Raw genomic sequence first — 20056 nt, forward strand, 5'->3', positions numbered from 1 at the left:
CTTGCTGCTGTCACATTACCACATGTTTCTATCACGTTATTGCTTGTGCAGGCATACTGCTGCTTGCGGGGAGTCTTTTCCCTGAGTGAGTGGATTACTTGCTGTTACATGAAGTGAAAAGCAATTTTCTACATTCTCTGATAACTATTACTGATTTGTTCACACAAAAAATATATCAGCAAGGAGAAAGAGGACAGTGCACCCTTTCTTCGAATGCAGAACATTCACACTGCAGCTACTTTCACCAGCTATAACAACAGCTTAAAAATTAGCCAGAGCAGTTTTTCAGACATTTACAAATGCCACAAAAAATTATTCAGTTTATTTTAAATATTATTGAACCAGATAAATTAAACACAGAGGCTCGAAACAAGACCAGTCATAAAAAATGATATATATAGAAAGGAGTGGCATATGTAGTAAATATGGCCACAGGGCATGTACAGGGACTAGGATTAAATGAAATCGAATTAGATTGATTCTCAAAGAGTATAAAATAAATACTGTCTTGATCACAGAAACCAAGAAACAGACACACAGGGGGCACATGTTTCTTTTGTGAGTTCGTGCGTTGCACCCAGGGGGCCCCGAGCTAATGCAGCCCATTCTTCCTTCCCTGGCTGCATTTCCTTCCACGTGCTCTCCCTCCCCATCATTGCTTCTTCCCCTCTGTCCCATCTCTCAGTGTTTGTACTTCCGTCGACCTGGCTGTCCACCTAGTTTCCTGTATTCGTTGAGGTTTTGTTCTCATGACCTTTCGTTTTTCGTCTTTCCTTTTTTGGTGTTCTTGGTCCTATTTTGGGGTTTGACCTCCACTTCTAAATTTTCTCTCCGTAGTGTCAGCCATTTGGGGAAGAACTTCCTTTCTAGACTCTACAGTGTGGATTCCTCTGCCCCCCTTCCTTCCCCTCTTCCTTCCATGCTGTAACCCCCTTCCACCCCTAGGTCACTAGCATGTGTAGCTAGTCTGTGTAGAGGGGCCATTATGTACACTATCTGGCTGAGCACCACGATGAAACAGGGATCACACGTCTGATGCCTGAGCTGTTGCCTTCCCATGTATACCTAGGAGTGGTTGCTTGTCATTCTGGAGAATTGGAACTCCTGGCAACAGCTGCCGTGCCGGATAGCCCTTGCTATGGCTTGTTGGTACCCATGGGGAGAGTCCCTGATTGGAATGGTTGGTATTGGGGCACATGCTTTGCGTCTGAAATGTATCAGGCTCCAAAACATTGGCTGTTGTTCTATGGTCGTTTCTTCAGTTCATAATGGATCATTTAATGCTACTTCTAATGACCCTGTGGGCCGGGCACAATGGCTTGGGGTGAAACACTTTCCTCATCGCCTGGCCTGATATGGCCACAAAGCTGTTACTTTTTGTGGAAAATAGTAACATGTGGTCAGGTTCCCTACTTCTGCCATCCAATTTGCAACCCTTCACGCTTGTGATCATCTTGGCTACGTCGTGGTTTGAATATGGTTCAGGGAGTCATTTTTTGTAGAGACTTCATCCTTCAAACTGATGGGGAACTCTGGACCCATATAGAACATCGAGGCTTTCATTTTGTTCAACATGCTCAGAAAGGTCATAAGACCAATCACACCGACACTGGCGCTATTATTCTGTCGTTTGAGGGAGATACCCTCCTGGAGAAGGTCAGGGTTACGTGTTATCAGTGTGGCATGAAGCCGTATATCCCTCCCCCTCCATTCATGAGGTGTTTTTAGGGGCACATGTGTTTCCGCTGTACAGTGGATCCTCTATGTGGTGAATATGGATACCTACTCCATGAGGGGATCCCCAGTGGGCCATCTGTGTTAATTGTCACAACTGACACACACACACACACACACACACACACACACACACAAAACCTGCTCACCAGATTTCCAGGATACAGGAGTAAAAGTCCGTTGGTCATTCATCTTACACTGAGGCTTGTCAGAAATATGATCAACTTCACTCTGTGTCGACAACTTCTACCTCTGCCTCTGTTAAGTCTTTTCTTCCCTTTTCCTCACCCCAGTCCTGTCCCCCTCTCCTCTTCCCCAGTGGTTCTCATGCCCTCCCCTTCCCTGGACAAAGGAGTGTCCCCTTTCTTCAGTGCCTGCCAGTGATAGGGCTCCCTCCCAGGACCCCTACGCCAGCATTTCTCAGGCCACAGGACACACAGTCTGTGCCACAAGGTTTCCAGATCTCGTGGAAGCCTGCTCTCCCTTTGTGCCCTGCCTGCCTCCACCTATGAAAGAAAAGAAAAAGAAACATAAGTCCCCTGGTGCCCCCCCAGAAGTTCCATTTCCCCCTTTGCAACCTGAGCCTGACCTCTTATTTAGGGATGTCACCCCCATCGTCATTGGTGACGAGGGATGACCTGGTGGCACAATTGGCGCCATCCCGTTTGCCTCCCATATGGATACCTGCTCTGTGCTTATTCAGTGGAACTGTAATGAATACTACCATCACCTCCCAGATTTGGCAGTCCCTTATTGCCTTTACTCAGCAGCTTGTGTTGTTCTCCAGGAATCTCATTTTACTTATACTCACTCACCGGCCCTCAGTGGGTTCCGTGCTTTCTGTCAGAATTGGGTCAGCCCGTTGAGAGCTTCTGGTGGCGTTTACATGTTGGTCCCTACAGATATGGATCATGGTTCCTCTGCTCATTTTAGTGCTGCATATGACACTTTCTGTGCCATTGATTTTTCGCTCACTTCCCGTCCCCATCTTCTTTCTGTACACTCGTTGCCACACATGATCTCTGTGATAGTGACCACTTCCCATTGATTCTCTCATTCCCTTGCCACCTCCTGGTGACCACATTATCCCACTGAGATTTCCTTCATGCTGATTAGCATCTATATACTTTCCACTTCATGTTTACACCTTCTTCGTCAGATTATATTGAGGAAGTCGTCCGTGATCTATCCAATAGGATAATCTGCACTGCCAGCATCACCGTTCCACGCTTGACAGACCCCATTCGCTGTCGGCCAGTTCCATAGTAGAGCATGGCCATTGCCACTGCCATCCGCAATAGTAGTCACATTTTGCAATATCTTAAATGGCACCCGTCCTTCGCTTATCTTATTACCTTTAAACGTCCTTGCACCAAAGCCCGTTACTTATCAAACAGAGCAAGTGGGTGTGTTGGGAACATTTTCTCTCCCCTCTAGTTTCTTCTGTCCCTTCATCAAGGATGTGGGCTGCACTCCATACCCTCGAAGGTTATTTTGCATTCCGTGTCTTGCCCTTCCACATACCTTTGTACAGATCCATCAGTTTTCGCTAAACCCCTTGTGATGCATTTTGTGACAGCATCAGTTTCAGCCGCCTCTGAAAACAGTGGGCTGAAGCTTCCCACTTATGTTTTACCCCTTCTCAGGAGGAATCCCACAATGAACTCTGTACTGAATGGGAGATTTCTAGCCCCCTCTTTCTCACACTATTTAGCCTCTGGCCCTGACTGCATCCATAACCAGTTGCTTCAGCACCTTATTTCTCCACAATGACAATATTTCCCGTGGATGTTTAACCATATTTGACTCCGAGGCATTCTCCCCTCTCAATAGAGGGCTGCTCTTGATAGTTACCGGCCAGTCAACCTGACCAATGGCCCCTGTAAGTTACTAGAACAGATGGCGGCTCGTCGGCTCAATTGGAATTGGGTCCTCAAATCTCGGAACCTTTTATCTCCCTACCTGTGCGGCTTTCGGGAAGGTCGATCTCCTATTGATCATGTGCTTCGATTGGAAACTGCAGTTCGGCGGGCCTTTTCTCAGCACAGTCAACTTGTCGCGGTTTTCTTCTATCTTCATAAGGTCTATGCCACAGCTTGGTGCCATCACATCCTCCTTATGATCCATGAGTGGTGTCTTCGTGGCCCCCTCTCGACCTTTATTCACCAGTTTCTATCCCACCAGCTGTTCCGAGTTTGGGTTGGCAGCATTCTCAGCTCTCTGCAGACCCAGGAGAATGGCATTCCACATGGCTGTGTATTAATTGTCCTTCTTTTTCTCATTGCTATTAATGGATTTCGGCCTCTGTCAGACCATTGGTCACCCCTGTCCTGTATGTGGATGATTTATGTATTTGACTAGCCCCCACTAGCTCTACCTCGGTGGCCTCTGTGGAATGATGCCATCCGGCATTCATTAACGTGGACACTCTCGCACTGTTTAAAGTTCTCTCTCCTTAAGTCAAGGGTGGCACATTTGTGTTACTGCATTATGCTCCATCCTGATCCTGTGCTCTACCTCAATGCCCAGCATCTGACTGTGGTCCCCCAGTTACATTTGTTGGATCTTGTTTTTGACAACAAACTTATTTGGTTGCCCCATATCCATTGCTTTCTAGCCCGCACCTTTTGGGGTGCAATTCACTCAACCCTTTACTGGGCATCATTCTGTCTCATCTGGACTATGGTTGCAAGTTTTTTGATCAGCTGCCCGTTCCACACTGTTCCTCTTGGACCCAGTTCACCATCCTGGTATCTGTTCAGCCAATAGTGCCTTTTGCACTAGCCCTGTCAATAATCTTCTGGTTCATGCTGGGATCCCTTCCCTTCCCTTCCCTTTTGGTTCGGTGGTCCCGGCTCCTTGTTTCATATGCAGTTGCTATCCATTTTTCCTCTGCTCACCCCTCGTATTCCATTCTTTTCATGGCTTGCCTCTCGGGTAGGTTTATCAGTTGGGCTCTGCCTTACTTTTCTCTGCCGTGATTTCCGTCTCCCCTCCTTGACCTCGTCTCCATGCCTGACCTCCCCTCTTTGGTTAATTCTTTGGCCCCAAATTCAAGTGGATCTCTTCTGGGCTCTGAAAGCCTCCATCGCTCCAGTAGTGTTCCATTGTATCTTCCAAATGTTCTTATGGGAGTTTCAGGAGGCCACTGTGTTTTACACCTATGGCTCTAAATCTGCCGATCATGTGGGGATATGCCTTCATGTCTTCTGTTGGCACAGAATGCTATCTCTTGCTGCCTGCCACATGTGGGGTGTTCACTGCGTAATTGATGGCCATCCTATCGAGTACCTCTGTTTAATAAAACTTTCCCCCTCTCACCCACGTTTTGCTGTATAAAGACTTAATGGGTTGCCTTCGGGCTATCGTTTAATGTTTTTTCCGCCACCCCTTGGTCTCTGCCATCTACGACCTTCTTGCCAGTTGTGCAGATGCTTCTTGTTTAGTTGATTTTCTTTGTGTTCCCAGCCGTGTAGGTATCCCAGGTAATTGACATGCTGATCGTTTGGCTCGGGTGGGGTGGGGGTCGCCATCTACCTCCCAATCCCCATGACACCTCTGGGGCGGATTTGCGGCTTTACATCAAACCCCTTTTTGCTCAGTTGTGGGCTGACTCTTGGGAGGGTACCTCACTGTCTAATAAACTTCATGCAATCAAGGATATTCCCGTCTCACTGTGTTCTTCCCACCACTTTTCCCAGCAGGAATCCAACATCCTCTGTCATCTTCATATCAGCAAATCTGGGTTGACTCATGGTTTATTACTTGACAGAGCCACCCTCCCCTTTGTAGTTATGGGCTCCCCTCATGGTGATCCATATTGTGCTGGATTACCCCCACATTTTGCCCCTTTGCACTAAATATGCCCTCCCACCTACTTTGTCCTGGGTGTTAGCAGATGCCTCTTGCATGGGTACATCTGTCCTCGGTTTTAGGCATTGGAGTCCCTCAGTTAGTGTCGGCATTAGTTATACAGGCCTAGGTCTTGCCTCTATACCAGCCAGGTTCTCCACACCTTTTCCCTATGCTTTTTTCTGAAGTTTTGTTTTCCATTTTCTTGTGTCTTTTTCCTCTGGTGTTGCCCCCTTGTGTTGTGATCATGGTAGCGTGTGGGAACCAAAACGGTTCGGTGGTAGTGCTGGTGTCCCATTATGCTAAGTGTTTCTGGGGCACCCCTGCCCTCCTCATTTCCCCTTACTCCCCTCCTGTGCTTTTCTCTTCCTGCTATGCTGACATTACTTTTACCCTTTTGTTTGCCCCCGTTTTCCTTTCCCTTCCTTGCTGTTTGTGTTGTTTTTCCCTTGATTTTTGACACCTTATCATGGGGCCAATGACCTCGCTGTTTGTTACCCCCCCCCCCCCAAACCAGACGCAAAAGAGCTGGAGCATTATGTCCAGTTTTACAGTGGGTTGACAAACAAAAAGAGCACATTGTGGAATAGCAATTTAGACAGGAAAGGGAGGGATAAAGTAAGAGAATATTCTTTACTAAATGAAAGACTGAAATCCAGCTGGGAGCATTTAACGGTAATAGGAACTTGTGCACAGGGGAAGGGAAGAAGGGAGAAAGAGATCTATATTATGAAGAACTTCAGAAACAATGAGGACCGTGCAATTGTAGCAGGAGATTTAAATGCTGTATTTGGAAAAGAGTCAATTCCTAGTTTAATCTGTAGCACTAAACCATTATCCTAGAATCCATTACCATTTAAAGATTGCCTATCTAACGACTCTCAGGGGCAATGTAAATTTCATTTTCAATATTTTGTGTAATTTACAGAATTTAAAAATTTTGAATGCTGTCATAAAAAATCTACTCAGTAAGAGGTATAATCTTAAGTTAGTGTAACACAGTAAGTTAAGTATTAAAAGTTAGAAGTCGTGTGTTTGCCTTGAGGCAGTGGACAATATTCATCCAGTAAATGAGAGTATCATTTAGTGACTTGCAACAAACTTTACACATAATTTCAAGCCTTAATGAAGTTTCTCTCACTGATGCCATCTCAAAATGATGAACGGAAAAAGTTTATCACTTACTATATTTTCACTGTTTGTGTTAAAATTGCTACATCAGGCATTACATTTTGATTTATTATAACTTACTAGCTCTATTCACAACACAATTTGCAGACAGTATCCCCATATACCAGTGAAGTACCTAGAGAATTATATCACTGTATGATACGAAGTTCAGGAGATATGACGTCATAAACATTTAGATGGGTGACAAACTAGCTTTTGCTTAAAATGGGGTGCAGTGAAACTTCAAAATCATGCATGATATTTTAATTTATTACTTCTTTACTACTGCGCTATTCACTATACACTGAGATGACAAAGTCATGGGATGGCGATATGCACATATACAGAAGGCGGTAGTATTGCGTGCACAAAGTATAAAAGGGTAGTGCATTTGTGGAGCTGTCATTTGTACTCTGCTGGTTCATGTGAAAAGGTTTCCGATGTAATGATCACTGCACAACAGGAATCCACACACCTTAAACGTGGAATGGTAGTTGGAGCTAGGTGCATGGGACATTCCATTTAGGAAATTGTTAGGGAATTCAGTATTCTGCAATCCACAGTGTCAAAAGTGTGCCAATAACTCCAGATTCCATGTGTTACCTCTCACCACAGACAACTAAGTGGGCGATAGCCTTCACTTAACGACGAAGAGTAGTGGCGTTTTTGTAGGGTTGTCAGTTTTAACAGACAAGGTACACCTTTTGAAATAACCACAAAAATCATTGTGGAATGTATGATGATTGTACCCGTTAGGACAGTGTTCCGAAATTTGGTGTTAATGGGCTGTGGCAGCAGACAGCCAATGCGAGTGCCTTTGCTAATGGCACATCATCACCTGCAACATCTCTCCTGGGCTTGTGACCATTTCAGTTGGAACCTAGATGACTGGAAAACATTGGCCTGGTCTGATAAATGTCAATTTCAGATGGTGAGAGATGATAGTAGGGTTAGGATGTGGCGCACAAAGCCATTGACCCAAGTTGTCAACAAGGCTCAGTGCAAGTTGGTGTCAGCTCAGTAATGGTGTGGACTGTGTTTATATGCAGTGAACCAATCACTGACTGGAAATTGTTATGTAAGGCTACTTGGAAACAACTTGCAGCCATTCATGGACTTCATGTTCCCAAACAGTGGTGGAATTTTTATAGATGACAGTGCACCATGTCACCGGGCCACAGTTGTTTGCAGACTGGTTTGGAGAACATTCTGGACAATTTGAGCGAATGGCATAGTCATCGAGATCGCCCGACATGACTCTTAGGTCAGTTCATGCACTAAATTCTGCACTGGAACACTTTAACAATGATGGATGGCTATAGAGGCAACATGGCTCAATATTTCTACAGTGAACTTCCAACATCTTGTTGAGTCCATACCAAGTCGAGTCGCTGCACTGCGCCGGGCAAAAGGAGGTCCAACACAATATTAGGAAGTATCCCATGACTTTAGTCACCTCAGTATACACTTTACAGGCAGTATCTGCAGCATATGCCTGCAAAATTATATCATTGTACAACAAATAGTTCAGAGCATATGAAATCATAAACGTTGAGATGCACAAAAATCTTGAAGAGCGCAAATTACCCTGGCTATATTCTCCTTGTTCCATAATGAGAGCACTTAATGACTTCCAACGAACTTAAATCATAATATCAAGCCTTTTGTAAACAATTTCTGTTACATGCCCCAAGTTGAGCAAATCTGAGGGAATTCAGAACATTCAATGAACTGAAAGTAATCAGCACCTTTTCTAAGAAGAAAAACGTTCACAAATTTACATGATCTGCATGAGGCTACCATCAACTAATAAATTATGTGATAGTTAAACGATGGTTAGGTCCAACGTTAATTGTCACTGGTATATATAGAGGAAGGAATATAAATACAGACCACTAACATGTGAAAATCAAAATTACAGCTGTGGTCAAGATGGAAGAAGCAGACAAAAAATAAAGATGGAACAATTTATACCAAATATTTAAGATGGCTAAGGTGATCTATATCAAAACAACCTCACACAACTGTTCAGTGAAATACCTACTAGTGGTCTTCAGTCCAAAGACTGACATCCATACCAGAGAGGACTGTTAGCAGACATTGAATATATACAAAATAGTGCTGCACAAATGGTTACAGGTTTATTTGACTCTTGGGAGAGTGTGAGGGAAATGCAGGAAAACCTGAATTGTCAGACCCTTGAATATAGCTGTTGCCAACCATCCTGGAAAAGCCTACTTTCAAAATTTGAAGAACCAATATTGAGAAATATACTACAGCTCCTAGCTCTTAAAGGGATTCTGAAGACAAGATTGGATAATTATAGTGTGCACAGAGGCGTTTTAATACTCATTCTTCTCCCTCTCCATACACAAATAGACGGGGAAAAAACAGTAATATGTGATACAATGGGAAGTATTCTGTCACACACTTCACAGTGGATACAGTGTGTGGATGTACATGTAGGTGCAGGATACCAGAGAAACTGTGTAAACGTGGAGTGATTGTCTAAGCAGCAGCAGCAGGGCTGGGATGGCCTTGAAGCAGCAAATCACAGTTCATGTCAGGATTGCCATTGATGGTCATTGCTACAAACACAGGCCAGTTTGATATCTTTTCCTGGTGTGTATTTGAATGAGCAGCAATATTGCAGGTTAAATGCTCTGGTGAGACTCAGTGGACTTGTTTCGTCATTGCTGGACAATGTTAGTGAAATGAAAGCAATGAGCTATGTTGTCTGTGAACATTAGCAGTGGAATCTGTTCCCCTTAAAATTTTATTCCTCTCTGAAATTATCTTTTTCAAGGGTGGTTTGAAAAGTTCTCGGAACGGAATGGAAAAAAGTAGTTACATCAGTGAAACTTTGTTTTATTTTTCAATGTAGTCTCCTTGTAGATTACTGCATTTGGTCAAATGATTTTCCAGTGCCTTGATCCCATCTCGAAAATGAGTTTTCTCCTGGCTTGCAAAATAGTTGTCTACTCTGGCTATCAATTCTTCGTTTGAAGTGAATCTTCGTCCACCAAGAAAAATTTTCAGTTTGGGGAAGAGAGAGAAGTCTGATAGAGCCATATCAGGTGAATAAGGCGGATGTGGCAACAATTCATACCTTAGTTTGTGTAATTTTGCCATGGCGACAGCACATGTTTTTGATCCAGTGTCAAGAGTCGTGGCACCCATCTTGCAGAAACTTTTTTCATTTCTAATTCTTCTGTTAAAATTTGATATACCCTTTCATATGACATCTGGCAATCAGGAGCAATTTCATGCACTTTCAGTCGGCGATCCTCCATGACCATTTTGTGCCCTTTTGCAATGATTTCTGGAGTAGTGACACATCTTGGCCGACCACTGTGCGGGTCATCATCTTCAAGTTCTCCCTATCAAATTTAAATTCATTTGTCCACTTGGCAACAGTTGAGTATGAAGGAGCAGAGTCCCCCAGTGTGTTCTGGAAATCGGCATGGCTGTCTTTTGCTTTCATACCTTTCTTCCCCCCCACCCCACCACCCATCCCCACCCCCACCCCCACCCCCATTCCACCTTTGCAAGTCACTATGTGGAAACAACAACAGAGCCACGTCACTGTCACAGCTCTCTTCCAAGAGCACTGACGTGGCACGTATTTACAGGCAGCAGTCCAATGAATATCACGTGAACAATTTGTTGTGCTAGCGCTGATCTCGTGGTGATTCCAAGAACTGTTCAAACCACCCTCATATTATCTTTATTGCTTCTTTGGTGTGTGAGTTGAACAGCAAAGGAGATAACCTGAAGCACTGCCTCACATCCTTATCAACACGAAATTGTCTTCCTTCATCTTCCACCTTTACTACACACTTGGATTTTGTGGACATTGTAGATTATTTGCACATCTCTATACTTTAAATGGGATCTCCTAAGTGTTGTGAACATTTTACTCCAGCTTACATTGTTGAAGGCTTTCGTTAGGTCAACAAATGCTAAGAAGCTATACTGAATTTTCTTTTATGTATCTTATATTACCAAGTGTAGTCTCAGAATTGCTTCCCTGGTACCTTTTCTCTTTCCTTCAACCAAACTGATGCTTATCGAGTACATCTTCAATTTTCCTTTCTATTCTTCTGTAGCTACAGACTTTTTTGTAAACTTTTGAAGTAGAAGCAGCCCTATTCTCAAACTCCGTAATGAGGCTGGTGAGCTGCCACTTAACATCAGTGTCATTAGTAATATTATGATTTTCTGTAAACACATTCCATAAATCACTGACATATTACATAGTTCCTTAACACAATCCTTTTCACTTACTACTGTTTCTTTGAGTAACTCTGAAAATACATTTTTGATACTCCATATTTTGAGCTGGTGACTTTCATGGCTCTATCAATTTTAGGCTCAAGTGTAAATAATGTACCACCTGTACCCTAAAATATAAAGACTGCTAATGTTATTAAGGAACTATTTGTAGTGGTGTATTAGTGCATGACTATGATTTGATCTTGTACTGTCCTTACACTGTGTTAAGTTTCATCAATATCAGTCAACTTGGTAGCAGTGGATGAAAAAATTTACAGTACATGTGTTCTTCCTCTCGACGAGAAAAAAAAAACTGCATTCAAGGTCTGATACAAACGCACATTGGTGTAATTATTACCACATGGTGGTTTTCACTATCTAAGTGAAACACACAAGTCCACACACACCTGCAATCATCTCTTCTGTAGTTATAAACCTTTCTGCTTGTCTCTTTCAATTAAGCAGCGAAGGATCTCCACAAGCTTTGCTTTCCAGCACAGCACGTGAATACGCCTGAAATCACTTCACCCAAATTACAAATTCTAAAGTGTGACCTGTAGAATTGCTCCCCCTTTCTTGTTCATCTGAACTACAGCCCTGTTTCCAGTGGTCATTAGACTAATCAGATGTTAAACTCTAGGCGTACTTATTTGCCTTCTCATAATTGATAAAACTTGCTGCATAAGTTAAAAGTATTTGTTGGATTTTGCCAATTGGTAAACACCTCACGAAGTTTGACCAATACGGTTGACTTTACATTTGGCAACCCTGGTTTCCCTTAGCTAGAGCTAAGCAACATCATACAAATTTTGCAATTTTTTTTAAGAAGCCTGTTTCAAAATTGGGTGCCTGTAAGTGAAAGCAGTTTACACATAGATTAACAACAGCATATGCAAGTGTACCTGAAAGAATGCATGTCCCTCCAAGCCTCCAGCTATGGAGCCTTCATCTGTCAAAATTGCAGTGAGAAGCCAGTCTCTTAGCAAAGCCTTTCATTAAGATAATTTACCAAAAATCTTCATGTGCCCATTAAGTCATCAATCTCCTCATAGGGAAGAGAGTGACTGAAAAAACAATGTCAAGGAAGTGCACCACATTTGAAATTTTATATAACTCCAGGACATCAGTAGTGTCCTGTAGTTAAGTGTGAAAATCAGAAATCTGAAGATTTAGGATTTAGTCACCGGTCACATATGGAATTTTTTCTGGCACCTGACAAAACTCTCCTCTCAGTTAGTTATTTACATATGTGACAGAAAGAAGAAAAAAATCTGGAAATGACTGCGAGGGTTTGAATAGGTAGGAGTCTTTTTCTGTCTATAACAGCAGTTTTGTGTAATCAGAAGATGTGATCCACTCTGTATCAATGAGTAACTTTTCCTTTTCAGAAGATGCCAATGTAAATGTGCGTTCATCAAGCACTCTACCTGTCACGCAGCCCTCATCAGCTCCTCCTACACCAACTCACCTGGCTGGCACGTCAACATCTTTTGAATCGGGAGACCGAGGAGACCTCATAAAGTTTTACAACACTGTCTATGTGCAGAGAGTTCAAGCCTTTGCAGTTAAATTTTCAGTTCGAGGATCCCAGGTAGGCCTTAACGTAATTTGCATTACCTCTATTCCTAATTGTATACATTTTATAGCAGTTGTTTATTTCTTCATAGTCTATATTACAATGATCTTAGATGTGTTTAACTTTATGTACCATAATTAAAAGTAAATATGACAATGGAGAATTGTGGATGGAATACAAATAATGAATGGGTTTAAAGAATTAATTCAGTGTATAATTGAGCCAATGAGCAATCAAGAGACACATAAAGAAGACGAAGCTTTCAGACAGCATCGTTCTTCAGAGCTAACTTATACTGAACATACACGTGCATGGATACATTGTCCATGCCAACTACATTCTATTGAAGTTGTAGCTCCACTGGGGTGGGATTGAGTGTGTAAGAGGCGGTGAGAGAAGAAAGGAGTGAGGAGTCGAGGGAAGGGTGGTTCACGAATGGGGCAGAGGAGCAGCAGAAGGGGGGAGGACAGGAATGTGAAAATGGTTAGCTCACCATGCCACATGCCAAGGGGAGTTGGGTACGGCACACAGTGAAGTGCCAGAGTGAATTGGGAAGGGAAATAGAACAGAGGAAAAAGAAGTCTGTGGAGAGGGGAGGGTGAGCGTAGAATGACAGAAGTGGGGCGCAGTGATAGAGGTGGATCTGAGACAAGCTAGTGGAAATAGAGGAGAGGAGGGTTGGAAGATTGAAGGGTGTTCTGCAAGGGCAAATCCCAGCTACATAATTCAGAGACATTGGTGGATGGGGGATGCTGACACAGATTGTGAAGCAGCCAACTGAAATTTAGTACGTTGTGCTCAGCAGTGTATTCTCCGGCTGAGTGCTCAACTCTACTCTTGGCCACAGTTTGCCATTGGTTATTCATTTGAACGAACAGTACTTTATATGGGCATGAGCAGCAACCACCTCTCTATTGGAATGAATGTCCAAACAGTGGCTGAGGGCAGAGCTGGTCTTCCAGTTGCGAGCTTTCAGTTAAAAATTATGTAGTGGCCCTCAATTATGTGCCCTCTGATCCATAGTTGAAATATTAAAGGTTTTGGCTGGTTTCATTGTCTAGGGGCTGGGGTATGTAGGTGCCGCATTACAAGCCAAATACTGCTGAGACTACAGCATGGATATACACATGAATTGAATGGTCGAAGGTTCCTATCACTCGGCAATTGCGAATTTTGAATGTAACATAGGAGTTTATAAATGAAAGATTGCACTTAAATAAAATCTGCAGGTACTTTTTTTTAATGACTTTAAATGATGAGTATGATAGCAGTATCACCTTTAAGAATGCCGTTTATTACTGAAAAACACTTATTTGTGTCAATGGTCCAGCAATTAAATAAAATATAAGTCGGATAACAGGGAAACAATAGAGTCCTACTTTAGGTAATTAGTTATGAGCAGCAACATAACTCGTGAGATATTCACTTCTAAACACATACTATGTCTTCACTGCAGAAGCCATGGAAATCTCACAAGTGCACAAGTCGGTACTACGAAATATTTCTATCTCCCGCGATCATGCGCAAACTGCTCCACTCTCCCAGTCTTTCCTACGACCGTCCGTCGCGTCTTCCCGTCAAGCACTCCCCATGTCCTGTGCGACCCAATGCTCCTCCCCCCACCTCCATACAGTCTCCCCATTCTTCGGTAGTCTCGCCTACCGTAGTAACGAGCGCTGTGATTGGCTAAAGCTCTCCCACCATGTCTCCAAGCCAGCGCACACTCGCAAACATATTGAAACACAAACAAAGTACTGGATTTACATTTAAATAACTTGAAATTAAATAAATATTCCTACAGCTGGACCATAAACACACTCTAACACACATTATTAAATACATAAACAAATTAAACAAACATATATCAAAGGAATAGAAGCAAAAGTAGACCAGTAGCCTAATGTCTCTGTGCTTTCTAAAACACAGTAAATATTTGACCAATTTCTTCATGAATAGTATATATCGGATATAAACAAAGATATAGACGATAAAATATATTTATAAGCATGCTGCTACCGTGTTTTCGGGTAACTGTGGAGTACTTACTGCCTGATACGATCAATAGTAATCGGCCACTTTGACCTCCAATAACTCATGTACTATTCAAGTTACATGCCTGTAATTCATACCAATTTAGGTTTACACTAATAGCTTTCTAAAGACACGTCGATCGACAAAATCGGATGGACCATTTGGATTTCGGAAATTCATTGCTGCGTGTTACTTTCATAATTTACAGTCAGATACTAAATTTTAAACTAATAAAGATATTGAAAATCTGATTACACCATCAGAATTGTGCAAATAATGGTAATGTACATGTTTCTTTTTAAGGTATCATGATTCCTCTGACTATTATTAACTTCTACATGAACTGTGAAATGTCTGCTATTATGGTTTCACAAAGTCCGCCATCTTTGGCACTCCTGGCATACAAATCTCTTTCATCGACACAAAGCACAATCGTCACAGCATCAACATGCAATTCTCAGCCATGCAGTCGGCCTGGACCACACGCTGGGGCTACTTCTCTTGCTCCAGCTAATGTTTGGCACCACGCGGTTGCTGACAAGCCCCGGCTTGCCAAGCGGTCCGTGCAGCCACGCCAACTCCGAACTTACAATATTTTCAGGGCACCACAACTCACCCATTACCTCACACAGTAGTAGAACAGTTGCTGCACAAAATAGGAAAGGGCTGTACAAAATGAAACTGAGATGGGGAGAAGTGATACAATACGAGATGGGTTCTTACCGTACATGATTGAAGTGCAGTGTCAGACAGCTAGTGTACGCTCTGATCAGAAGCTTCATTCTAATAAATAGCACACTGTTTGGCACTTGCCCACTGGGAAAGTTACTGTTAAGTCACCAGTCCTACAGGCATGTAGGCAGCGAAAAAGATGAAATTATTTTTTGAGGCACTGAGAAGGTAGGGAAAAGTGCTCTGTGGCATAATAAATTCTTCAGATTAGTTCTATGGCAGTTGTTAAGAATCAAATTGTGTTCATAGGTGAACTATTTCTGCATAGTAGTTTCAGATTTAGTACTGTAGAAACATTTAGGATGGTGAAGCAAAGTGAAATATCTACTTAAGATTTGTTACTCAAGTAAAGCGGATACTTTACTCAGACAGTGTGATGAAATTTGAATGGGAAACTTTTGAGGGAAAGAGAGAGAGCCTATGAAAGATATTTTTAAAAAATTGTTTCATTGAGATTTAAATGCTTGGCAAGGTAGTGTTTAAGGAGATAAGTTGGATGGGGAAAATGGGGGGAGGTGAGAGCCACCACTGTTGAGGTAGGAGAAGTGTGACAACTTTTTTAAAATGAACTTTAGTTTGTAGTTGTAATGTGACGTTTGCTTGATGCATAATACCATACACTGGGACATGAAAGGCATGTGCACTATGTATGCCTACAAACATAGCGCAAGTGCCACAGTACCATTGTTGGTTTCAACAATAAAATATAAGGTCTGATGCTTTTTGAACAGCCCACATATTTGAAGTATATAAGAAAGAGATACAAAGTCATATATCTGACATTATTGCACATCATTGATAAATTGCCCTTAGCTCAGTGAAGTCCTTTGTGTCCTAAGAGCTGCGTAACCATTTCTTTTGCGTAAATTTCTCTTACATCTTAATAGTGACTAGGAATATCTAAAAAACTTGTTCTTGGCATGACAGTTCTTTGATGTATGTTAACATGTAACCAGTAATGTTTTGTTGTTTGAATGTTTTACAGCTAGAAAATCTCACACTTTCGCCTTTACCATTAACGAAGAATCAGCCAATGTCACCTCGAAGAGTTTCAGAAAAACATTCAGTTTATATTAGATCCTTAGAACCAAAAATACATCCCACATCGCCTATAAGGCCACTCAGCTATTGCTTCAGCAGAAGCCCAGCAAAGGTCAGTAAATTATCAGTATGTCTCAGGTAGAAATGTGCAGTTGGTAATTTTATGGGTTAAGATAATATTTTTCATTTAGAAATTTTTTCAGGATCTTCGAGAAATAAATAAAATGATCGATGCTCGAAAGGTAGGAAAGAGGTTGCTAGTAGATGATACTTTGGATACTACTGATGGAGTTCCGAGCAAGAGGCCAACCCCAGGAGTTGCTAAGAAACTGCAAGATATTATGGGTGATAGATGGCAGGTTCAAGACTGAAGATGATAAAAATGTTTTGCTCCCTCTTGTTGTTCTGTCAGAATGTGTAATAGAAGACATACACTCAGAAAATGCCTGAGGAAAATGTTTAATATTAATTTTCAGTTCATGTCAAAAATTGAGACAAAGCAAAGTTGTCGACGACTTGTCTTATTAAATTATTTTTACTGGCATTTGCCATGTTTGTATTATAATGACAAAAATATTTTACTTCAGATTTCATTGTGGAAAATTATTCATTACTTTTGTATTTGAGATTTACTCTTTATGATGTATGACTTTAAAAATTTGAACATTAATTTATGTAATGGTCTGAAGGCTGACCTTAGTCTAACAACATTTATCTTTTTTGGGGGGAGGGAGGAGGATGCTAAAGATGTTGTTGTACATTAAGCAAAGGGATGAATGAGTTTTAATTAGTTGACACTTTGTTTTGTGTGTTGTGTAAATTTGACTGGCAATGATTATGTAAGTGCAGGAAAATATTCCTATGCATAAATAATAATGAACTTCTTTCTTCTCTTTTGGATATTTTTTAGAGTACTTGTTGCTTTTGAGCTATTGGTCATTTTATATTTGCTCAATATTTTCAAGCAGAAGTGACCAAAAATTGGCAAATAACTTAGGTGTTTCTAGCACGAAAATTGGCAAATAACTTAGGTGTTTCTAGCACGTGGTATGTCACTGCATATCCTTAAGTAAGTACTGAAAAGTTAATTATGGAAGAGAAGTTTCACTTGTTATCGTTCTGTGAAATTACAGTAACAAATAATGCCTGGAAACTAGACACACTGTTGATAGATGTATTCCTTTGTTGTGAAAGACAAGTTTCTCAGAAAGTGTAATGTTGCCAGGAATTCTCCAAAGCAATGTGCTCCACATATATCAATTTAAGAATAAATTTAAAATTTTGAGGTATATATTAAATACAGCATGTTTTACATTGCAAGGGTAGTCTTTTACTGCACTGTATAAGTCTCTTTCAAATACGTGTACACTTTGAAAGTTCCCCTCTTTCTTTTATTACACAACAGAGGAAAATTGTAAAAAAAATTTCCTTGTTTGGTGGTCAGCCTTATTTTAAGTTCCTGTAACTGTTTGCATATTATGCAGCAAACAATTGAAAAGAAAAAAGTCCTTTTGTGCACTGTCTAGATTATGTACATAATAATGAAGAGTGTGTGTTATGTTTCTTTTTTCTTCTTTTTTTGCTTACAATGTGTGTAAATTTTCAATCACAGTGACAAAGATTTTATTTATATTAAAATATGTTAGTAAGCTGTGATGATAAAATTTTATAGAACTGTTTTTGAGTTCAAGATGTACAAATGTTGAATATGTAATTTTTTTAGTTCTATTATACCAGAAAAAATAATTTTTGAAGTTATTGTTTGGCATGTGGATGCATTGTTACATTTATTTTGAAATAAATCTTTAGATATAACTTTATTAGATTACCATTTGGTTATTGCATCACCCTAATTCACTTTCTGTGCCCTATGAACTACAAAGTTTTGTGTATTCACAATGACCTTAGTGAGTTGGGGGGGGGGGGTTCTTCCAATTAAGTTATTGCTGTTAATAAAAGGGGCTGTCATTACCAAACCTTGCAATTTCCACTATTTCACTGCTTCAAACTTTTCAATCTCCAAATCGACCAGTGATGGCTGAATAGTGGTGGCCACCTTGCATGCCAAGCACTACTTAGTTGTTATGGTGAGTTAAGGTAGTGCTTCAAAGATTTTACATCCATTGATGTGAGTAATTAAGTAAATTTTAATTTTGTTGTGTAAAATGGACAGCAGTGAAACTTGTAGTTCAACAGTTCCTCCAGTTTCATCATAAAAATCCGGAAAACAGAAATATGAAAAACAGAGATTAGTACCGAAAAAAATTTTTATGATCCTATTACCTCGTGCATACTGGTACAATGGCTGCATGTGATGGCTCTATGTAAATCCATTTGTTTGGACTTCAGCCTTACTCTTTCCTAGGTATGTGCCAAAGAATCTACCAGAATTCCCAAAGTGCAAACACAATACCAAGGCTCTGCAGTGTACCAAGCTCGGGATGTCTGAAATGATGACACTCAAAAGATTATTATGCTTCTAACCAGGAAATCGGTCAAGATAATTTTATATTAAGAAATATTGCTGTCACTTCAGTTGCATGCAAAAGGCCAAAAAAATGAAAAGCATCAGTGTAAGGCACATCAAACCACATACCTAGTTAAACACAAGAGAGCTGAACCCCTGCCAGTGTGCTAGAAAACATTTCATAATATACTTCAAATAACCTGATCAAGGATGGACTATGAGGCCAAACAATTTGGTGTTACTGGACTTTTCCCTGTAGAAAGAAGAGGTGGAGATAGAAGACAAAGTTCATGGAGTGTACGAATTCTGTTATTGGATTCCTTTCTTCTCTTATATGTGTGGAGTCATTATTGCAGAGGTAGTCATTATTGCAGAGGTTCAACTGTGCAGAAGAATCTGTCATACACTCTTTAATATTACTAAACTCTAGAAGATGTACAATGCTCAAGCTATGCATGCTCTAATCATAAAGAAGTCCCTTTTTAGGAACATGTTTTCATTAAAATTTAATCCTGGATTGTGAAGTACCCAGAACAGATAAGTGCTCAACATGTATATCATTAAGAGTGCAGGTAAGGAAAAAAAAACTAATCCTAAAAAGAAACTGATCTAATGGCTATTAAAAGAGCTGAAGTATTTAATGGAGCACTGCATTGCCCTAATGAAGATTTATTGATATGTTCTAGTGATACATAGAGAAAGTTGGTGCTGCTTAAAGTGCCAGATCAACAGGCTAATCACTGTAGGCAACTTTACATGTGTAATTTTACAGTAGTGAAAGGGACATCAAAAGCTCCTCTGGCATCTAGCAATTGTTCCAGCTACATTTGGAGTTAAGATCAGCTCCCCAACAGAGCTAATCAGGTCTCCTCTGTCCTTTATCATTGCTTACAGAATATAAACAGGATTCAGTAAGACCAGGTTAGCATCAGACAGATACTCTGGTCAAAACAAAAATACAGGTCTATCTGTGCATGAACTGGTTGTTGACAGCTCCATATATTTGTACTAGAACTTTACTTTCCTATTAATGGACATTCAGTTGAGCTCATATAGTATCACAAATGTCATTTAGCAGTACGCAGTGACCTTACATACTGTGTACAAGGTGTGGCTATAAAATAATGGGACTTTGCTGTCAAACATTTATTTGAAAGACATAAATATTTACTTATTGT

The 20056-nt window shown here is 41.0% G+C and overlaps 1 protein-coding gene across 5 annotated transcripts in view; it reads left to right on the top strand.

The window, feature by feature from the left end:
• Nucleotides 1–18124, top strand: part of LOC126262646 (retinoblastoma-like protein 1) — a 172246-nt gene extending 154122 nt beyond the window's left edge. For 2 of the 5 annotated variants that reach the window (XM_049959406.1, XM_049959410.1), the window contains 3 exons: nucleotides 12420–12622; nucleotides 16356–16523; nucleotides 16615–18123. In XM_049959406.1, coding sequence (XP_049815363.1) covers nucleotides 12420–12622; nucleotides 16356–16523; nucleotides 16615–16782 — 539 coding nt within the window. In that variant the 3' untranslated portion in view covers nucleotides 16783–18123. Of the gene's footprint in view, nucleotides 1–12419; nucleotides 12623–16355; nucleotides 16524–16614 lie in introns of all 5 variants that reach the window. The other 3 variants (XR_007546748.1, XM_049959407.1, XM_049959409.1) reach the window with 3 other exon arrangements.
• Nucleotides 18125–20056: the final 1932 nt, after the last annotated feature.

Source organism: Schistocerca nitens, chromosome 6, assembly GCF_023898315.1.
Source record: "Schistocerca nitens isolate TAMUIC-IGC-003100 chromosome 6, iqSchNite1.1, whole genome shotgun sequence".
NCBI classification, from domain to species: Eukaryota; Metazoa; Arthropoda; class Insecta; order Orthoptera; family Acrididae; genus Schistocerca; species Schistocerca nitens.